This window comes from Mastigoproctus giganteus, chromosome 11 (genome assembly GCF_048544385.1).
Source record: "Mastigoproctus giganteus isolate SK-2022 chromosome 11, ASM4854438v1, whole genome shotgun sequence".
NCBI classification, from domain to species: Eukaryota; Metazoa; Arthropoda; class Arachnida; order Uropygi; family Thelyphonidae; genus Mastigoproctus; species Mastigoproctus giganteus.
In genome coordinates, this window is record NC_143585.1 from 153,391,288 (window position 1) to 153,409,177 (window position 17,890).

At 39.9% G+C, this 17,890-nt stretch overlaps 1 protein-coding gene across 1 annotated transcript in view; it reads left to right on the plus strand.

Moving 5' to 3' along the window:
• The window catches only part of LOC150078521 (asparagine synthetase domain-containing protein 1), a 377,978-nt gene that overhangs the window by 180,625 nt on the left and 179,463 nt on the right, over window positions 1–17,890 (plus strand). The window contains exon 7 of the mRNA XM_090384591.1: window positions 1,228–1,438. Within this exon, the coding sequence (XP_090240717.1) occupies window positions 1,228–1,438 (211 nt within the window). The remainder of the gene's footprint in view (window positions 1–1,227; window positions 1,439–17,890) is intronic.

Here is a 17,890-nt window from a genome sequence, read left to right on the forward strand (position 1 = left end):
TAAGCTTTTTCTTTGATGATTACAGTTTTACTGAACTAGTGGTTCACTTACAAGTTGGTAATTAAACGTGTTACACATGTAATTATCAATGGCATACAATTGCTGCTTTTTCATTCTGAAAAAAGAAGACGACACTCAATTTTTTTTTTAAATGATTGCTGTTATTTGCATTTAGAATGGCAGAAATTTCTAAAGGCATTAAATAAAGTGTGCATGAATTATCGGATAGTTTGTATATTTTTATAAGTTACTGCTACTGATTGCAGTTAGTCTACTCCATAATTTTTCAGCATTACTGTAAAATTCACTTTGGCTATTAAAAATTTATGGCCCTAAGTAATTCATCCTTGGAGGGGACAAATCCTCTAGTCATATTACACTATTTTCTATGGAAAATAATTTAATGATGTTGGTTTTCATCCTTGCAATAATTTTGGGAATACCTTAATTGTGTGAATCAAGGAGTAAGGGATACCTGTTAGGGGGAAAAATAACTTTTTTTTATATACATATGACTACTGTGTTAGGTTAGACTTGGATTATGTGGCTGAGTTTTACCTTATTTCCTATTTATGATCTGTATTGTAATTGTATTCATATGTACTATAAACATGTCTCATTTGGAAGTATGAGTACTGTTATAAGAAACTGAGAATTTTAAAATTTTATTTTTTAAGTACCGTATAAGAGTTCTTATTGTTTAATATAACACACACACACACACACACACACACACACACACACACGATAATGCTGCATTGCCATTTAAATATATTTAAACCATTTTGTGTGCTGATGGAAAAAAAATGAAAAAAAAATTTATTTGTGTGTGGAAAATTAAATTTTATTCTGTAAAAATAAAAACTTAGTTACTGTTCTTGCCGATTGAACTGAAATGTTTATTTATCTATGGAATCCGGTACCACAGGCCTCTTCAGTTTTATGTAAAAATGCATAAGTTTTTTTTTAGTTATTGTTTATTTGTGTAAAAAATACTAGTTCAATTTTAATTTAGGCTATAACATGGATGTTAACATTGTCTCCCAACACCCACATAATATCAAGGCTGCGCTGTACTTTTCAGAGAGCATCCTAATTTTTAATTTGTTAATTTCTAATTCCTTCTAGAAAACTAATATTGTTTGTTTGATGACACTTTTCATTACTTTACCATTTATGCTATTAGATTGAGGTCTTTTCATATGTGATCTGTTTTTAATTTTCCAGATGCCTTCCCAAAAGCATTCCAGTTGACCTTCTAAATGTAGCATTTGAGCATAATAAGTGTAAAGGAAGTCATTCAAATGTGCAAAATGGGTCAGAGTTTACTGCTGATTGTATGCCTTTTAATTTTGAAACACCTGACAGAGTTACTGGAAAACAAGGTGTTATTGAACTTCGCAGTTTAGCTCCTTATAGAAGATGGAATTTTGTGGAGGTAAGTTAATTGTTATACAAAATATATGTTTTATAGAAGTTTTAATTTCTGTGTACACTCTCAACAGTGTTTATCTGTGAAACCTTTTGTTTACACATGAATAGTTTTGTAAAACTGTATATCAAGAGTGGATACACTTTACATGATTATTTTCATTAATGGTTGATGCAGAACCTACCATTGAAAGTACTGCATACATCAGTTTTTCCAAAACTTAAATCATTGGCATATCCCTTTCAGAACCTAAAACTTATCTTCCCATTAGTAGAGGATGTTGCTTGGCATCTTCTCCATGAAAGTCTTTTTGGCTCAGTAGCGGATGACCAGAAATTCATGATGTAAGTTCATTATTTAATAGAAAGGATGCACGATTAATAGGTACATAACCAGCTCCTTGGCCGATTAATTGTTAATTGGCTTTTTTGTCAATTAATGGCTGATTAATCAGCCATTTCCTGCTAAATTTAAGTCAATTAGACACTGCCAAGAAATTTGTCAGATAGGTTTGATATACTGAAATGGATTAAGTAAATATTTTCTGAGTTTGGCCATTTTATTTTTATTGTTATAGCCAATTTATTTTTTGTATTAATACAGAGAATGCAATAAAAAAATAAATCCAACTTAACAGGTATTATAATCAAATTTATTACCCTTTGAACACAATATAAAGGAAAAAACAAATTAAAAGTAGTTTTACACAGATAATCAAATTGAACACTCTTAAATTATAATACGAAAACATCAGAGTTTCGCCATTTTCAAATTAACCAGTACTAAATATTCTTTCAACTACTGAAGCTGCTGCACTTAAATATTTTAAAGCCAGTTTTTTTTCAGAAGAGGTAGTGTGTCTTGCCTGTTTTTCCACCACAATTGGACTATTATTTCCAGGCAGTAATGGCAAATTTAAATTCTGATGCAATTCTGGAGTGCAACACTAAATAATGCTTGTTCTTTTTTGGAGGATTGCTTCTCTTTTGAACTTACTTTGGTTGACATTTCTTCTGTTCCTTCGTTTTGAACACTATCTGTTAATTCATCAAACAAATTTGAAAAAGTCATAGTCATAGCCTGGGGTATCTTGATCTTCAGTAGAACTGATTTAAGCATATTCTGTTGAAATATCATTAAGAGAATCTCCTCTTACCTCCATTTGATCTTGTTTCGTGGCTTCTAAAACCCATTCCTTTATTTTGTGTTTCATATTACTTCTTTGAAATTTTATCTTAAATCTAGGATCTATAAAAATAGATAAACACAAATATTTATTTTCTATGTTAGCAAAAAATCTTTTCATAGTTGATTTAGGCTCTTCAACTGTGGTAAGAATTCCACTGAAATTATCATTGAAGTGGTAGATTCTCATTTACTAGCTTCATTAGTGATTTTTTTTTTAAATGGTCCTAGGAGTTGGTCAATTTTTTCTTCAAAACCCCATTGTCATGAACTTAATGTTGGAACATTGTTATCCACAGCATAGGTTGCAAGGACTTTTCGCTGTTCTGTGTTTCTTTCCAGCATGTAAGACATTGAATTACAACGAGCGGATACATAGCATTACCATTAGTAGAGGCATATGATGCAAGAAAGCCAGCTTATACAGCATCAGCCAAAAAAAAAAAAAAAAAATCCATCCCATTTCACCCATCCATTTGTTTCAAATGTTTGTCTAGTTCTGCTTTGAATTTATTTAATCTGTCAACCACATGCTGGCTAATGGCAAACATCTGCACTTCTATTCTATAACTGTCTTTCCTCAATTTGAATATATGTCACCTCACAAGATTGATTTCAGCATTGAGCTTGCTCAAACCATTCAAGGCCCTAGACACTCCAATCAGATCACCTCGCAAGTGCCTAGTCACCAGCCACTGTGATTTAGGTGGTAGATGACTTTCATCAACCATTGAAATACCACCACTTTGATTATTGGAGGCTTGAAGTGGTGAAACCCATGTTTAGTTCTCTAGAGCAAAGTTTCCGGCATCCCCCTCCCCCCATACTTCTTCTTCAACCCATGCACGGTACTACTAGTACTAGTACTATAGATTTTGATACCTTTCGTGTTTGGGGTTTTCATAAAAAAAAAAAAAAATATCAATCATTTAATTCTGTAGTGTTAAAACCACATTATGGTTAACATGGTGGTGGTAGGTCACATGATAGTTAACTCTCGAAAATGATAATCCCATATTAACCTGTAATTAATGATTAAAAATCAAATTTTTTTTATCTTTCTAAATAATAGACAATCTTTTGAAGCAGTTGTCTCTGAAAAATGATTTTTTATGGTTTTCACAGAGCAATTGAGTGCAAGAACCTGTCAGGTGACTCATCCACAAAGTTTTGAATTACATTTTTTTATGGAGTCATGTTGTTGTTATTTGGTTTTTAGGAGCATTAGCAACTAAGGCCATATTGCTCCAATTATGGAGTCATGTTAAAACTGATGATGTAGAGCAGATATCATCTTTTAAGGGCACAAAGGTTGATATTGTTGTACACGTTGGAACTAATGACATTAAGAATAGGAGATCTCGTGACTTACTTAACAAGTACAAGTCAATGTTGAGAAAAAACCCTGAGTTAGGGTTGAATTTGAAAGTGTCTGTGGCGCCTCTGTAGCTAGGTGGGAAGGAGCAGCAGCGTGTAGCACACGCTTCTTGATTAGACCGGGGTTCGAACCTGTCACCACCAAATACGGAGGATGCGGAAAGGTCGGGAATGACCACTGCATATCCCAGAGCAATATGGCCTTAGTTGCAAATAATTAAGACTAAGAAAGTGTCTGCAATTCTGCCCAGACACGATAGGAGGGGGTATATGATGAGAGCCTTGTCGATCAATACGGACCTGGATATATTGTGCAAGGCTCACGTGGCAAATTTTTGTCAGCATAGTCTGTGCTTGTTAACAGGAGAGATTGTTTCTACAGGGATGGGATACAATTAAATAGAAAGGGTGCAAGAATGTTTGCTGATGCTATCACGGCAGTGTTAGGTGGGTCGGAAAACTGCTAGCTTGGTGGGGGAAGGGATTCACAGATTAATAGATTAACAGTAACCACAGCTAGAGGTGAAAGTGATTCTTGCACTGCTTCTATTGAAATGAGCTGCAACCTGGAAAGCAAGCTGCTGGGGATTTTCAAGACTTGAAATCCCCAGTCATCATGGAACAAGTAAATACATGGCTGTGTTAGGATAACTGAGAGTAAGAACAGATGCATGTATGTACTTGCATGTACACCAATGCTGGGAATTTAGTAAATAAATTTGATGAACTTGACGTGCTGGTCAAGACAACAAAGGCAGTTATTGTTGGGATATCAGAGACATGGTGTCACACAGATATAAGGGATGCAGAATTGGAAATCAGGGAGTATAATGTGTACAGAAAGGATAGACAGAATAGGAAGGGAGGAGGGATTATGCTGTTAGCTAAGGACCTGCATCTAGCTGACATGGGTAGACAGTGTAATGTTGAGTCAGTTTGGTGTGACATAAGCACTGGGAAAGTGAGGGTAGGAGTGTGTTAAAAGGCTAATGACTCTGATGAGTACAGTGAACCACTGAACACAGAAATTGAGTGGGCCAGTATATCAGATTGTCTTATAATGGAGGATTTTAACTTCCCAGATATGACTGGAACTTGTGTGTTGGTCACTCGCACACTAGCAAGGCTGTTGTGGATTTATTGGCTGATTGGCCGCCTCCGTAGCCAGGTGGGAAGGAGCAGCAGTGCGTAGCACACGCTTCTTGATTAGACCGGGGTTCGAGCCCGTCACCACCAAATACGGAGGATGCGGAAAGGTCAGGAAATGACCACCGCATATCCTGGAGCAATATGGCCTTAGTTGCTAATGCTCCTAAAAAAAAACCCCAAATAACAAAAATAACAGATAATAATTGGCTGATTGTTTTCTACGGCAGCATATTCGAGAGGCAACTAGAGAGAGTAATACTCTTGATCTGGTTATCAGCGGTTATTCTTCATGCATTAAGAATATGCAGTTAAAGGAACCACTATGTGGCGTGATCAGTGTGCTGTTGTGGGATTTACTTAAAGATGTAACTACCATCAGGTGTAAAGGGAAGGGTTTTTTCCTTTCGTAAAGGACTAGAATGGTCTGAGACGGTTTTTAAATTCTGTACTGTGGGATCAACTGATGTTACCAACAGCAAATTCTAAATGGAAACCATTCATAATCTTGGAAGCTACTAGACTTTTCATACCAGCTAAGGAATACTGTTCAAGTTTTAGGCCTAAATGGATGGCAGATGAACTAATGAGACTCGTAGCAGAGAAGAAAAATGCATGGGATGCATATAAATTATCCCCTCGACGTGGGCACCTGTACGTGGTGAGGGGACCTTCCAGTGACGCTGCTGGACTTCCAGACTAGCATCACTGGGATCCAACGCCCACAGCCCAGGTTCCAGGCTTACATCAATGGAATCCGGCGTGTTTGCCGTGCGCTGCGACCCGTGGAAACTTGGAAAGGGGGATCCTGGTAGTTGAGGGGCCCAGCTTCAATACACCACTTTGGCCCCTGCTTCGACAAGACGGGAGGTCCTGTAAGGCCCGGCTAGGATCAATCGGCTAGTAGGCTCGCCTGCGAAGGTCAACCGTGTCAATGCCATGCCCCTATCCTCATGGTCCGAGGGACAGGATTCAGGCTGGCGGCGGTGCGGGTATGGTGTCTGGGTAGCCTTGGCGTTCCACTCCCGAGCGCATTTATTGCATGCCGGGTAGTGGGTGTCCCTTTGGGCTCCATAATGGGTGGGGAGCCTGGGCACTGAACCATATAAAAACTCTATGAATCCTGATAAACTAACTTCTTCAGGGGCCCCAACCCGGTCCCTATCTGAAACTATAGAAAAAGATACTGATAGCATTATTGCTACAAAGAGGCAGCAAACAGAAATATCATCAGGGCCTGTTCCAAGATTTTTAATTATTCATTCCACCACTGAAAAACCGATTGGCAAAATGTCGCCCTTCTTCATACAGAAAGGGTTAGATGGGTTAGCAGGGTCACCCAAATCAGTTAAGAGGCTCCGTTCTGGAGACCTCTTAATTGAAACCAAAACTGACAGGCAGTCTGAGTAGCTACTCGTGCAACATCAATCGGAGGAGTACCCATAACAGTGACACCACATAGAACACTCAATTCATCGAGAGGTGTCATTTCGGAATGGGACCTTCTCGACGTAACCGAGGAGGAAATCTGCTTAGAATTGAAGCCACAGGGAGTTACTGCCGTTAAGAGAATTAATGCGCATAGGGATGGGAAGCTTGTTAAAACCAGGAGCATTATCCTGACTTTTAACTCGCCTAAACCTCCTGATGAGATTAAAGCTGGCTACATCAACTGCTCAGTGCGTCCATATGTTCCGAACCCTTTACGGTGTTTTAAATGCCAGAAGTATGGACATTCTCAAATGGCCTGCCGTGGAGTCCTTGCATGCGCTTGATGTGGTGAAAAGGACCATAAAACAACAGCATGTTCAGCCGCAAAACCCACCTGCATTAACTGTGAGGGAGAACACCCAGCCTACTCATGAGCATGCCAGAGGTGGAAAGAAGAAAAAGAAATTCAACGGCTGAAGGCAGAGCTAAATATATCATACCATGAGGCAAGGAAATCCCTGAATATCAACAAACCTACCTATGCCCAGAAGGTAGCAGGGAGATGTTCCATCGGAACTCAGACGGACATGACCATTCCTCCAAAAGAATCATTCACTCCCATCGCACGTTATCTGTTAAGTCCTCAAAAACCTGCACAAAAAGACCAATCAGCTGCCACTCCTATATCAGTACCTCCTAATGCTCCACAAGTAACAAAAGCAATTGCGAAAGAAAAGAATGAGAAAGGGGAAGTACCCCCTAGTACCCAAGAAAACATGGATGTCGAGCAGAAGGAGGTTCCCGAAGATTCAGTTTTGGAGCTCTTTGCTGAGGAGGAAATGGACACTGGTCAGCGTCCATACTTCCCCAGGAAGGATAAAGCCAGAACCGAAAAGGTAAGCCCTCAGCACCTCGGAAGCCGCCTGATGGACCCACCAAGCCAAAATAATGGCTAAATTCCTACAATGGAATTGTCATGGATTCCGGCGAAATACTGATGACATCAAGGCCCTCCTGCAAAAGCACGAACCAATTTGCTTTTGTTTGCAGGAGACTTATCTAAAGGCAAATGATAACCCCACCATACGTAATATAACACTTTTTCGTAAGGACAGAATTGCGGATGGTCCTGCTCATGTAGGAGCGGCTATCCTTGTGGGGAACCAGACTCCAGTTCAGCCCTTGCTAATTACAACTACCATTGAGGCTGTTGCAATTCGCCTTACAGTGGGATTTTTATTAACGGTCTGCTCAATTTATTTGCCACCTGGGACTGACATCTCCCAGAAAGACCTTGATGATCTTGTAACGCAGTTGCCTCCCCCTTTCTTACTTCTCAGGGACTTTAATGGACATAATACCCTGTGGGGTAGTGCTAACATCAACGGAAGGGGATGAGTCATGGAGCGTATGCTAAATGACAATGACCTTTCCCTTCTAAATACTGGAACAAACACCTTCTTCCACATGCCTACCCGTACTTTTTCTGCCATTGATCTCTCTATCTGCTCCCCTTCTCTACTCCCTTCACTCACTTGGGAAGTGGAGGAGAACCCATACGGAAGTGATCACTTCCCTGTGATAACCTCGCTATACAGTGCGAGACCTTGTCTTCCTTTTAGGTTACCACGGTGGAAGATTGATCAGGCTGGCTGGTCTGCCTTCCAACATCAGGCAAATTTTGACCTAAGTACAGTCAGTCAGGAGCCTATCAATGATGCAATAATGTACATCACAGAAATTATCGTCCAAGCAGCTGCAAATGCTGTTCCAAAAACATCTGCCCGGTTTCCACCATTTCCCAAACCTTGGTGGAATTCACAATGCACAACAGCAAAAAAGGCTCAAAACAAAGCGTGGGGGATATCTCGCCGATATCCTACCACGAACAACCTTATAGCCTTTAAACGAGCACGAGCCAAAGCACACTACATCCATCGTCAGAGTCAAAAGGAATCGTGGATCCGTTTTACTTCATCAATTACTCAGTCCACTAGTACTAAGGTGGTCTGGGAAAAAATCTGGAAAATGAAGGGAAAATACACAGCACACCCCTCATCGATCCTTGAATATAATGGATGTACTATTGCAGACTGCAATAGCCAATGCTCTTGGGGAACTTTTTCTAACATCTCTGCAACATCATCTTACTCCCCAGAGTTTCTGGTCTTAAAGCGCAACACTGAAAATCAGGCCCTTAAGTTCACATCGAAGGGTTCCCACCCATATAATGGGCCATTTACTATCCACAAGCCGAAAACAGTACTTGCCCGTACAAAGGCTACCGCTGTTGGACCAGACAACATCCATTATGAAATGATCAAACATCTTTCAACAGAATCCATGGACTGTTTGCTTTTCCTGTATAATAGAATCTTCCTTGAAGAGCACTTTCCGGATACCTGGCGCAAGGCAACTATTCTTGCTTTTGCTAAGCCGGGAAAGGATCCTAAATTTCCAAAAAACTATCGTCCTATTGCTCTGACCAGCTGTCTGTGCAAAATATTGGAGAGAATGGTCAATGCTCGTCTCATATGGTATTTAGAATCGAACGACCTTCTCTCCCTCTTTCAGTGCGGCTTCCGAAGAAACAGGTCCACACTGGACCACTTAATTAGACTGGAAACATCAATCCGAGATGCTTTCCTAAAAAGAGAACACTTGGTGTCCATCTTCTTTGACATGGAAAAAGTGTACGACACAACTTGGAGATTGGTATTTTAAAAGACCTTTACAACCTCGGTCTGAGAGGCCACCTTCCCATTTTTATTAAAAAATTTTTATCCTGCCGTTATTTCCAAGTTCGTGTAGGATCCTCCCTTTCGCGGCTTTTTTGCCAAGAGGATAGGGTACCACAAGGATCTGTCTTAAGTGTTACGCTTTTTGCCATTAAAATAAATTCTATTTCTGAACAACTTCCTCCAACTATAAACAGTGCACTCTATGTCGATGACTTCAGCATATTCTCTCAATCATGCAATATGAGGGTTATTGAGAGACAACTGCAACAAGCTATTGACCGTGTTAACACCTGGGCCATGGCCAATGGTTTCAGGTTCTCACTGGAGAAGACCGTTTGCGTCCATTTTTGTCGCAAACGTAACCTCCACCCCCGAGCCTGAATTACGACTTGGACAAAACACTATTCCAGTTGTATCAGGGGCGAAATTCCTGGGACTCTTTTTTGACAAAAAGTTGACATTTGTTCAACACATTCGTCAGCTACGTACAAAGTGTACAAGAGGGCTTAACATCCTCCGCTCTCTCTATTACCTCTTGGGGTGCAGACCGATGCACTCTACTACGTCTATACCGTGCACTTGTACGCTCAAAATTAGATTATGGGTCTCAGGTGTATGCATCTGCTAGAAATAGCGCTGTTCGTTGGTTTGACCCCATCCATCACCAAGCCATTCGTATCGCTACTGGTGCAGTCAGAACATCACCTGTCCGAAGTCTGTATGTCGAAGCAAATGAACCATCCTTGTCGCTTCGACGAATGCAGTTGTCTCTACAATATACCTTCAAGCTGAAGTCCCTGCCGGACCATCCCATGTGGACATCCGTTTTTGAGTCACGATGGGAAAATCTTTATAACACACGACGGACCGCCAATCGCCCATTCAGCATTCGTGTTCAAGAGCTACTCAATGAGCTTAACATCTCGGTAGACAAGGTTGCTCGATCACCAAAGGAGCCCCTTCCACCCTGGCATGCACAAACACCAGCATGTGACTTCTCGCTCAAGATTGCGACGAAGTCTAATACTCCAGTTTCTGTCTACCTTCAGCTCTATTCACAACACCATGCAGAACATTCTGACTTCTTGCCAGTTTACACAGACGGCTCAAAGTCAGAATCATATGTGGGATCTGCTGCTGTCTTTCCAAATAATACCATATCAGAGCAGATACCCCTTGACTGCAGCATTTACACTGCATAGCTGCATGCCATAGAGTTAGCTCTAGATCACATAAGAAAACACCGTTACCAACGGTGTTATATATGCCGATTCAATGAGTGCACTACAGGCTTTATCAGCGATGTCACACACTAATTATCCAACCCTGTCCCGAATTCAGCAGATAATATACAGCCTCTATGTAAGTGGATTCGATATCCGCTTCTGCTGGATCCCCAGTCACACCGGGATTAGAGGAAATGATTTGGCTGACACTGCAGCCAAATCGGCAGCCCTGACGGATAATCTTGACCTGTTAGTTCCCTATACAGACTACAGGCAAGTGATCCGTAGTAACCTACAATCTCGGTGGCAAGATTCGTGGCATCGACTGATTACTACAAACAAACTATGTCGAGTTAAGCCTGTGATCCATCCTTGTCTGTCCAGCTTACGCAGGGATCGCAAAGAGGAAGTTGTTCTTGCTCGGCTCCGCATAGGACACTGTCATATCACACACTCCTTTTTGCTGAGGGCTGATGACCCTCCTATGTGCGAGCAGTGCGACACCATTTTATCGGTTCAACATTTTTATGTGATTGTACCAGTTTTAGAAATGCTCGTTTTACCGCTTTTAACAACCTGACTGAGCCATATACACTCAGTTAGATTTTATCCGACAATGACCATGTGTCTGCTATTTTTAGTTTCCTAAAAACAGTAAACCTTTTTACTCATATTTAAAAAAATCTTATTATTTTAAGATTTACTATTGTTATTTGTTTACTGATATTTGTCTTTTACAGTTTATACTTGTTTTTATACCCTGACTTAATGACCTAATTCATTAGGTCACTGAATGTTTTACTAATTTTTTTTGACAAGGTTTTGGCGCATTATAGCCTAAGTTGCTGATGCGCCAATAAAACTCAACTTACTAACTAACTAACTAACTAGCATATAAATTATCAAGTGACAAGAAGACTGTGGTAGATATAAGCTGGTCTGTAATCAAGTCACAAAGGAGGTTAGGCAAGCTAAGGCAGATTATGAGAAATCTTAAGAAATCTTGAGAATATGAGAAAGCAAATTATCCAAAGAAAAACAGCAAAGACTTCTTTGCTTATGTAAACTCTGGAATGAAGAGGATGAATCACATTCGTTCACTTGATATCAATGTTTCATTGTTGATGAACTTGCTGAGGTAGCTGACAAACTGAATGACTATTTTGCATCTGCATTCACACATGAGGAAGTTTGTAGGGAAATGGATGACAGAAGCTTATCCAACTCTGGCAGGGAGCTAAGTGATTTTGTTATAACTGAGAGCAGTGAAGGGGAAATTGTTGAAATTAAACATAAGAAAGGCACCTGGTGTGGATGGGTTCTGTCTAGTTATATTAAAGAAAGTAAGCAAACCCTTAGCCATAATTATGAAAGCTACCTTGGACTCAGAGAGGTCCTCATGGACCGAAGATGTGCAAATGTGTCCCCAATTCACAAATGGGTGACACAAGTAATTATAGACCTGTTAGTTTAACTTCTGTTCCAGGGAAAATAATAGTGTTACTGGTTAAAGAAGCAATGCAGGATCATCTAGACAAGATTGCAGTTATAGTTTAGACACAGTTTAGACATGGATTTGTTAAGGGAAAGCCTTGTCTGACAAATTTGATTGGATACTATGATGTTGTCACAAAGGAACTGGATGGAAAAAGTAATTTTGATGTAATATACTTGGATTTTAGGAAATCTTTTGATACTGTTGCACATGGAAGACTATTGTACAAATTGCAGCGGTATGGCATTCAGAGCAAGTTGCTACAGTGGATAAAACGATGGTTGAGGGAGAGAAGGCAGAGAATAGTAATCAACGGACACTGCTCTTCTTGGACTAATATTATTAGTGGAATCTTCCAAGGTTTGGTGTTGGGCCCATTGATGTTTTCTGTATTTATCAGTGATGTTGTTATTATTATCAATTTATTTCTCTGTTGAAGAGACACCCCTGGGACAGCCATTGGCTAGAAGGGTGAGAGTTACATTCTAAAGTGTGAAGCGGACCCATGAGCAAAAGGTTACAAAGTTCGTGAGATGTTCACCCTGAAAGGTTGAATACAGAATTTGGAATACATGAGTAATTATGATTTTATAATAGAATATTTACATTTTTGGCATCTTTGAACATCATAGAATATTTAAAATTTGACATCATCTTAGGTTGGCATCTAGAGTACCGAGAATATATAGTTTTTTGAGCCGAGTAGCTGTGCACTAGTTACAGGAGATGATAGGAGTTGGCAAAGACTTGCAATCTGTAGGCTTTTTCGTTACAGAGCTTTTCCGGTTCAATGCTTAGTTGATTCTATTGTGTTTTCTGGAAAAAAGCGACTTAGGCTGTCCAGGTTTTTTAAGTTGCTTTGAAGAAGATGTCTTGTTTCAGCAATTCTGGTGGCTTCTCGACGAGAGTGAAACAAGCCATCAATACTGGGAGCATCTAATCTTCCTGTTAGCAGTTGGGCTAATGTGAAAATGTTTCTTGTGTTGATTGTCTGTTTCCAGGGAGGAATGCTGAGATTGGAAAGTAGGATGGCTCTAGAGATAGTAAATGGGTGGTTCGAGATTCTGTTCAGCCATCTCAAGAGCCAGTATTCAATACTAAGGAACGCTTTCGGGTTGCTAGGTGGGGAAGAGGACCAAATCTGTGACGCATACAGTGGAATGGAAGGTATACATTTCAAGATATACTTTTTGACAAGATCTGGGTTTCTAATGCCAATTAACTCCTGTTTGGCAGCCCAGAGTGCTGCATATGTTTTAGCTTTGATGTAATCAAAGTGCTTGGAGAATGTTAGTCCCTCATTCCATTTTAGGCCAAGGTCTACATGCGATTTAATCATTGGAACTTCGCATCCACTTACCAGCATAAAGATATTGTTCGTGCTCTTTTTCTTTGTAATTTTCATCTGGGTGGATTTGCTTGTGTGTAAACGTAGTCCAATACAATCGAGGAAATGCTCCAGTTCATTTATTGTGTTATTGGCTTCTTGATTTGTTTGCTTAACTTGTTGTAGATCTTTAGATTTGACGAAGAATTTCAGGTCATCAGCACATGTAATAAAGTTGTCTTTATGGGATGCAAAAAATGGATCCAGAGCTGCAGCAACAGTGAAGAGAGAACACCTCCCTGTTGCACTCCCTGCGAAATGGAGTAATGGGCAATAAAATCCTCATTATGGATTATGAGGCATCTTTCCTTCAGAATGCTACATAAAATCTTCAGGAGATTGCCTTGTATTTTGAAGTAGAAAGATAAAATTTGTTCCAGAGCTGTTATCGAGATATTGTCAAAAGCTGCAGATATGTCTAGGAAGGTAATATCATTGTTGAGAGCTTTTTGCATCCGGAAAAGGGATTTGTGACGGGTGATCTTCCAGATAAGACGGAGTGTAGGTGCAGAGGACGATGCCCGATGCAGTGTTGGGTGAGGGCTGAGAGAAGGGTCTTCTCAAAAATTTTCAAAATGATGCAACTTATGGCTATGGGTCTGTAGTCTTTCACGTTTTTTGATTTCTTTATTTTGGGAATGGGCCTGACTGTGTAGCTGTTCCATATACAGGGGAAGAGTACCTTTTTGAATGATTTGATTGAAAGTGATGCAACACCTCAATAATGTAAGGGCTGCTGATTTTTGCCATGAAAAGAGGGAAGTTATCAGGACCAACAGTTACTTTTATTAGGAAGTTCATTTATGGCTTTCATGAGGTTTTCTTTGCTAATTGTGATGGTTATTAGAGGTGTCTTTCTTAGTAAGTTTGAAGCAGATTCTTCTTTTTCTACGATTCGGTGAAGGAGATCAGTTATTCTCTTCCTGTTTTCTTCTGTTGCTAATTGGTTGGGCACGGGAAGTTGTCCAAATGCCTTCTTGGACCATTCGGCAAAGACCTCGGCAATCATGGGACCCTTTTTTCTGTTATCGCGAACGATCCTTTTTCCTTGTTTGAGCTTTGATGGTACATTGCATAATGTGCTTGTCTTTTCAGCTTTATAAAGTGAGCACTCTTTTTTGTACAAAATGTGGTCATTAGGATGTCCTATCTTCAGCCACTTCCTGTAAAGTCTCTTTGCTTTTTACAAAAGACATATTTTAACTGTGGATTAAACCCGTTTTTGGATTTCCCAGTTAACCTTATGACCTTCGATGCTCCTTCATATGCAATTTTTGTGAGCTTTAGGGCCAGTAGCTGGAAGCTTCCTCTGCCGGCTTCGTGCTTAGTTCTTTCCATTTGTATTCGCGAAGTTCTTTGAGAATGATGTTTGGCTTGATGTTTTTAAAGAAAAGGTGCATGCCATTAAAATTTCCGCTGTCCCTCTGATTTGTTCCAGCAACGTTGAGTGTGGTCTCTACAGCTATGGGATTGTGGTCTGACTTAAAGCAAAACAAGTTATCTGCTAATCTAATGCTGAGTGTATTGTAATCGACAACATCTAGCTGCTGATTCCCTCTAGTTGCTGGAGTAACCAGCTGTTTCAGATTTAGTTGTGCAAAAATATAGTCAAGATTTCTTTTTGCATCAGTATATTTTGCAATTGGCATGTTAATATCTCCTAAAAAGATTGTATCTTCAGATGGATTGAGGTTAATGGTAAGCCATGCAAGGAGTTCATTTCTTGAATCTCTGGTGTTTTTTTTTTTTTGGTAGTTGTTGGAGCATAGGCTTCTGTGGCTATAATGCACCTCCCAAGGTTTTTGCAGTACTTTGATCCAAGCCCGAGGCGGAAATCGAACCCGTGACCTTTGGGTTGCCAGGCAGGCACTTTACCCACCCAGCTAGCCCGGTCGACTATCTCTGATGTGCTCAGGAGGCAGGTATATAAGGCAGATTTGTAATTTTATTTTCCCATTGAAAAAGGTAGCATAGGTGGCTTCAAAATTATCTGATTTGGAGAGGTGTTCCTTTGAAAACTGATATTCATCTTTATGGCGCCTCCGTAGCCAGGTGTGTAGGAGCAGCAGTGCGTAGCACATGCTTCTTGATTAGTCCGGGATTCAAGCCCGTGACCACCGAATACGGAGGATGCGAAAAGGTCAGAGAATGACCACCGCATATCCCCAGAGCAATATGGCCTTAGTTGCTAATTCTCCTAAAAAAAAAAAAAAATTCATCTTTATACAGGATCATGGTTCCTCCACCCCGTTTTTCACTTCTTCCAGTGCCAATACATTTGTATCCAAGCAGATTAGCGAGAATGTTTCGTTGTCTGTTATTGCATAACCACGTTTCAACAAGCCAAATGTAGTCAAAGTCAGCCATCATCATGCAGGTTTGTAGCGCAGGAAGCTTGTTGGAAATACTTTGAACATTCTGAAAAAAACACCGCAGGCTGCTAGTCCCCTGTCTCAGAGAATGGGGAGGATTTGTTTGCTACTGTGACGTTTCAGAAGGGCTATTTGATCTTTATCCATCTATCCCTGTATGGTTTGACCAGTGACCCTGCTGGCCAGTCCTGAAAATTCAGGAGCATCGAGGACTGTCCCCATTGGGCACGTGACAACAAATGAGGCGTAAGCAGGATGCCTCGTCTTTAATTGTTTAATTTCCACTGTTAACCCAAACTCAGTTTTACACATGTCTTTAATGTTACTGGGCTGCATTGCAGGGCCTAATCTGGACATAAAGATCTTCTTTCGTGTAGGAACAGCTGTAATATTATATTTGGCGAGCCTATTCAAACCTCGGTTGGATGTGCTACGAACATCAGTACCGCGATTCTTGTGATTAGAAAAGTCTTGTATGAGAATTATCTTAACAGTGGTGGTGGTTCAAGAGCTATATGCAACCAAGCAATATGCAATAGTAAAAATGTAAAAAGGTGCTTTACCTGAAAGAGTGAAATGACAAAGGACATCACCATTGGAAAGGGCTCCCTTCTGGCAATCCAAGAGTATAAGGTATTGTTGGGTTACTCATACTTAAACATATTGATGAAGGTATATCAGTATTGATGTCCAAGTTTGCAGATGATATGAAGGTTGGTAGGGTTTAGTATTAGTAATGGCCACATGGTGCCAGGAAGCCTATGGCTATGCTGCACCATCCAAAAAAAAATAATAAATAATAAAAAATAGTAATAAAAATATAAATACATAAAAATAATAAAAAATAAATAAATACAAAAAAATAATAAAATAACTAAAATAAATAAATAAAATAATAATAAGAAAAAAATATAATGATTAATAAATAAGAGAAAAGGAAATGGAAAACCTAAGCGTTTCCCTCCTCCTGTAGGTAATTATCTAGCTGACCTTTGAATTTCTCCAAACTGTCAACCTCTACCACCCATGTAGGTAACTTATTCCAGTAATTTATAACTCACTGGCTAAAATAAAACTATCCAGTCTAAAGATCCCCCCCTCCCGTAACTTGAAATTATGGCCCCTAGTTCAAGAATCATTTATAACCGTGAAAATTTTCTCTCATTTTGCTTATGTCTCTCAGAGTCTTAAACACCTCAATCAAGTCTCCTCCAAGGTGCCTAGTTTCCAAGCTGTACAGTCCACATATTCAAAGTATTTCCTCATATGGATGCCCTTTTGCTGATCTCACCAGGCAAGTTTCCTGTCTCTGGACCCTTTCAAGAAGAACAATGTCTTTCTTTAGGTGTGGTATCCATACCTGAATACAGTATTCCAAGTGTGGTCTAACAATAATGCTACTGCCATTGACAAATGTAAAGTACTGCATACGGATAGCAGTAACCCCAGAGTAACATATCAACTGAGTGGTACTACACTCAGGGAGGTTGAGAATGAAAAATATTTGAGGGTAATTGTGCAGTCAGATATGAAGTTCTCTGAGCAGTGCAGACTGGCTGCCAGAGCAGATCATGGAGTTTTGTCAATGATATATAGGAATTTTTCTGGCAGAAATAAGGAGGTGATTATCCCCTTATATAAGTAATGGTCAGGTACTGCACCTTGAGTACTGCATATAAGTCTGGAGGCCTCATTTTCAGAAGGATGTAGAGCTGCTGGAATGAGTACAGAGAAGGGAAACGAGATTGGCGAGTTGAACAGAGGGTTGCTGTTACAAAGAAAGGCTTATGTTCTGCAAAGTGCAGCATTTGGAGACTAGGCACCTGCAAGGTGATCCAGTTGAGGTGTATAAGGCCTTGAATGGATTGAGCAAGCTCAATGCTAATCGGATTCTTCCTCTTGCTCAGATTACTCACCTGAGGGGACATAAATTCAAATTGAGGAAAGAGAATTGTAGAATAGATGTGCAGAAAAATTGCCTCTAGCCAACGGGTGGGTGATAATGGGAAGAAACTTCCATCTGTTGTAGTGGAGGTCAACAACTTTTAATAAGTTAACCCGGTCTAAGTCCGCCCTGTTTTTGTCTAATTTTTAACCC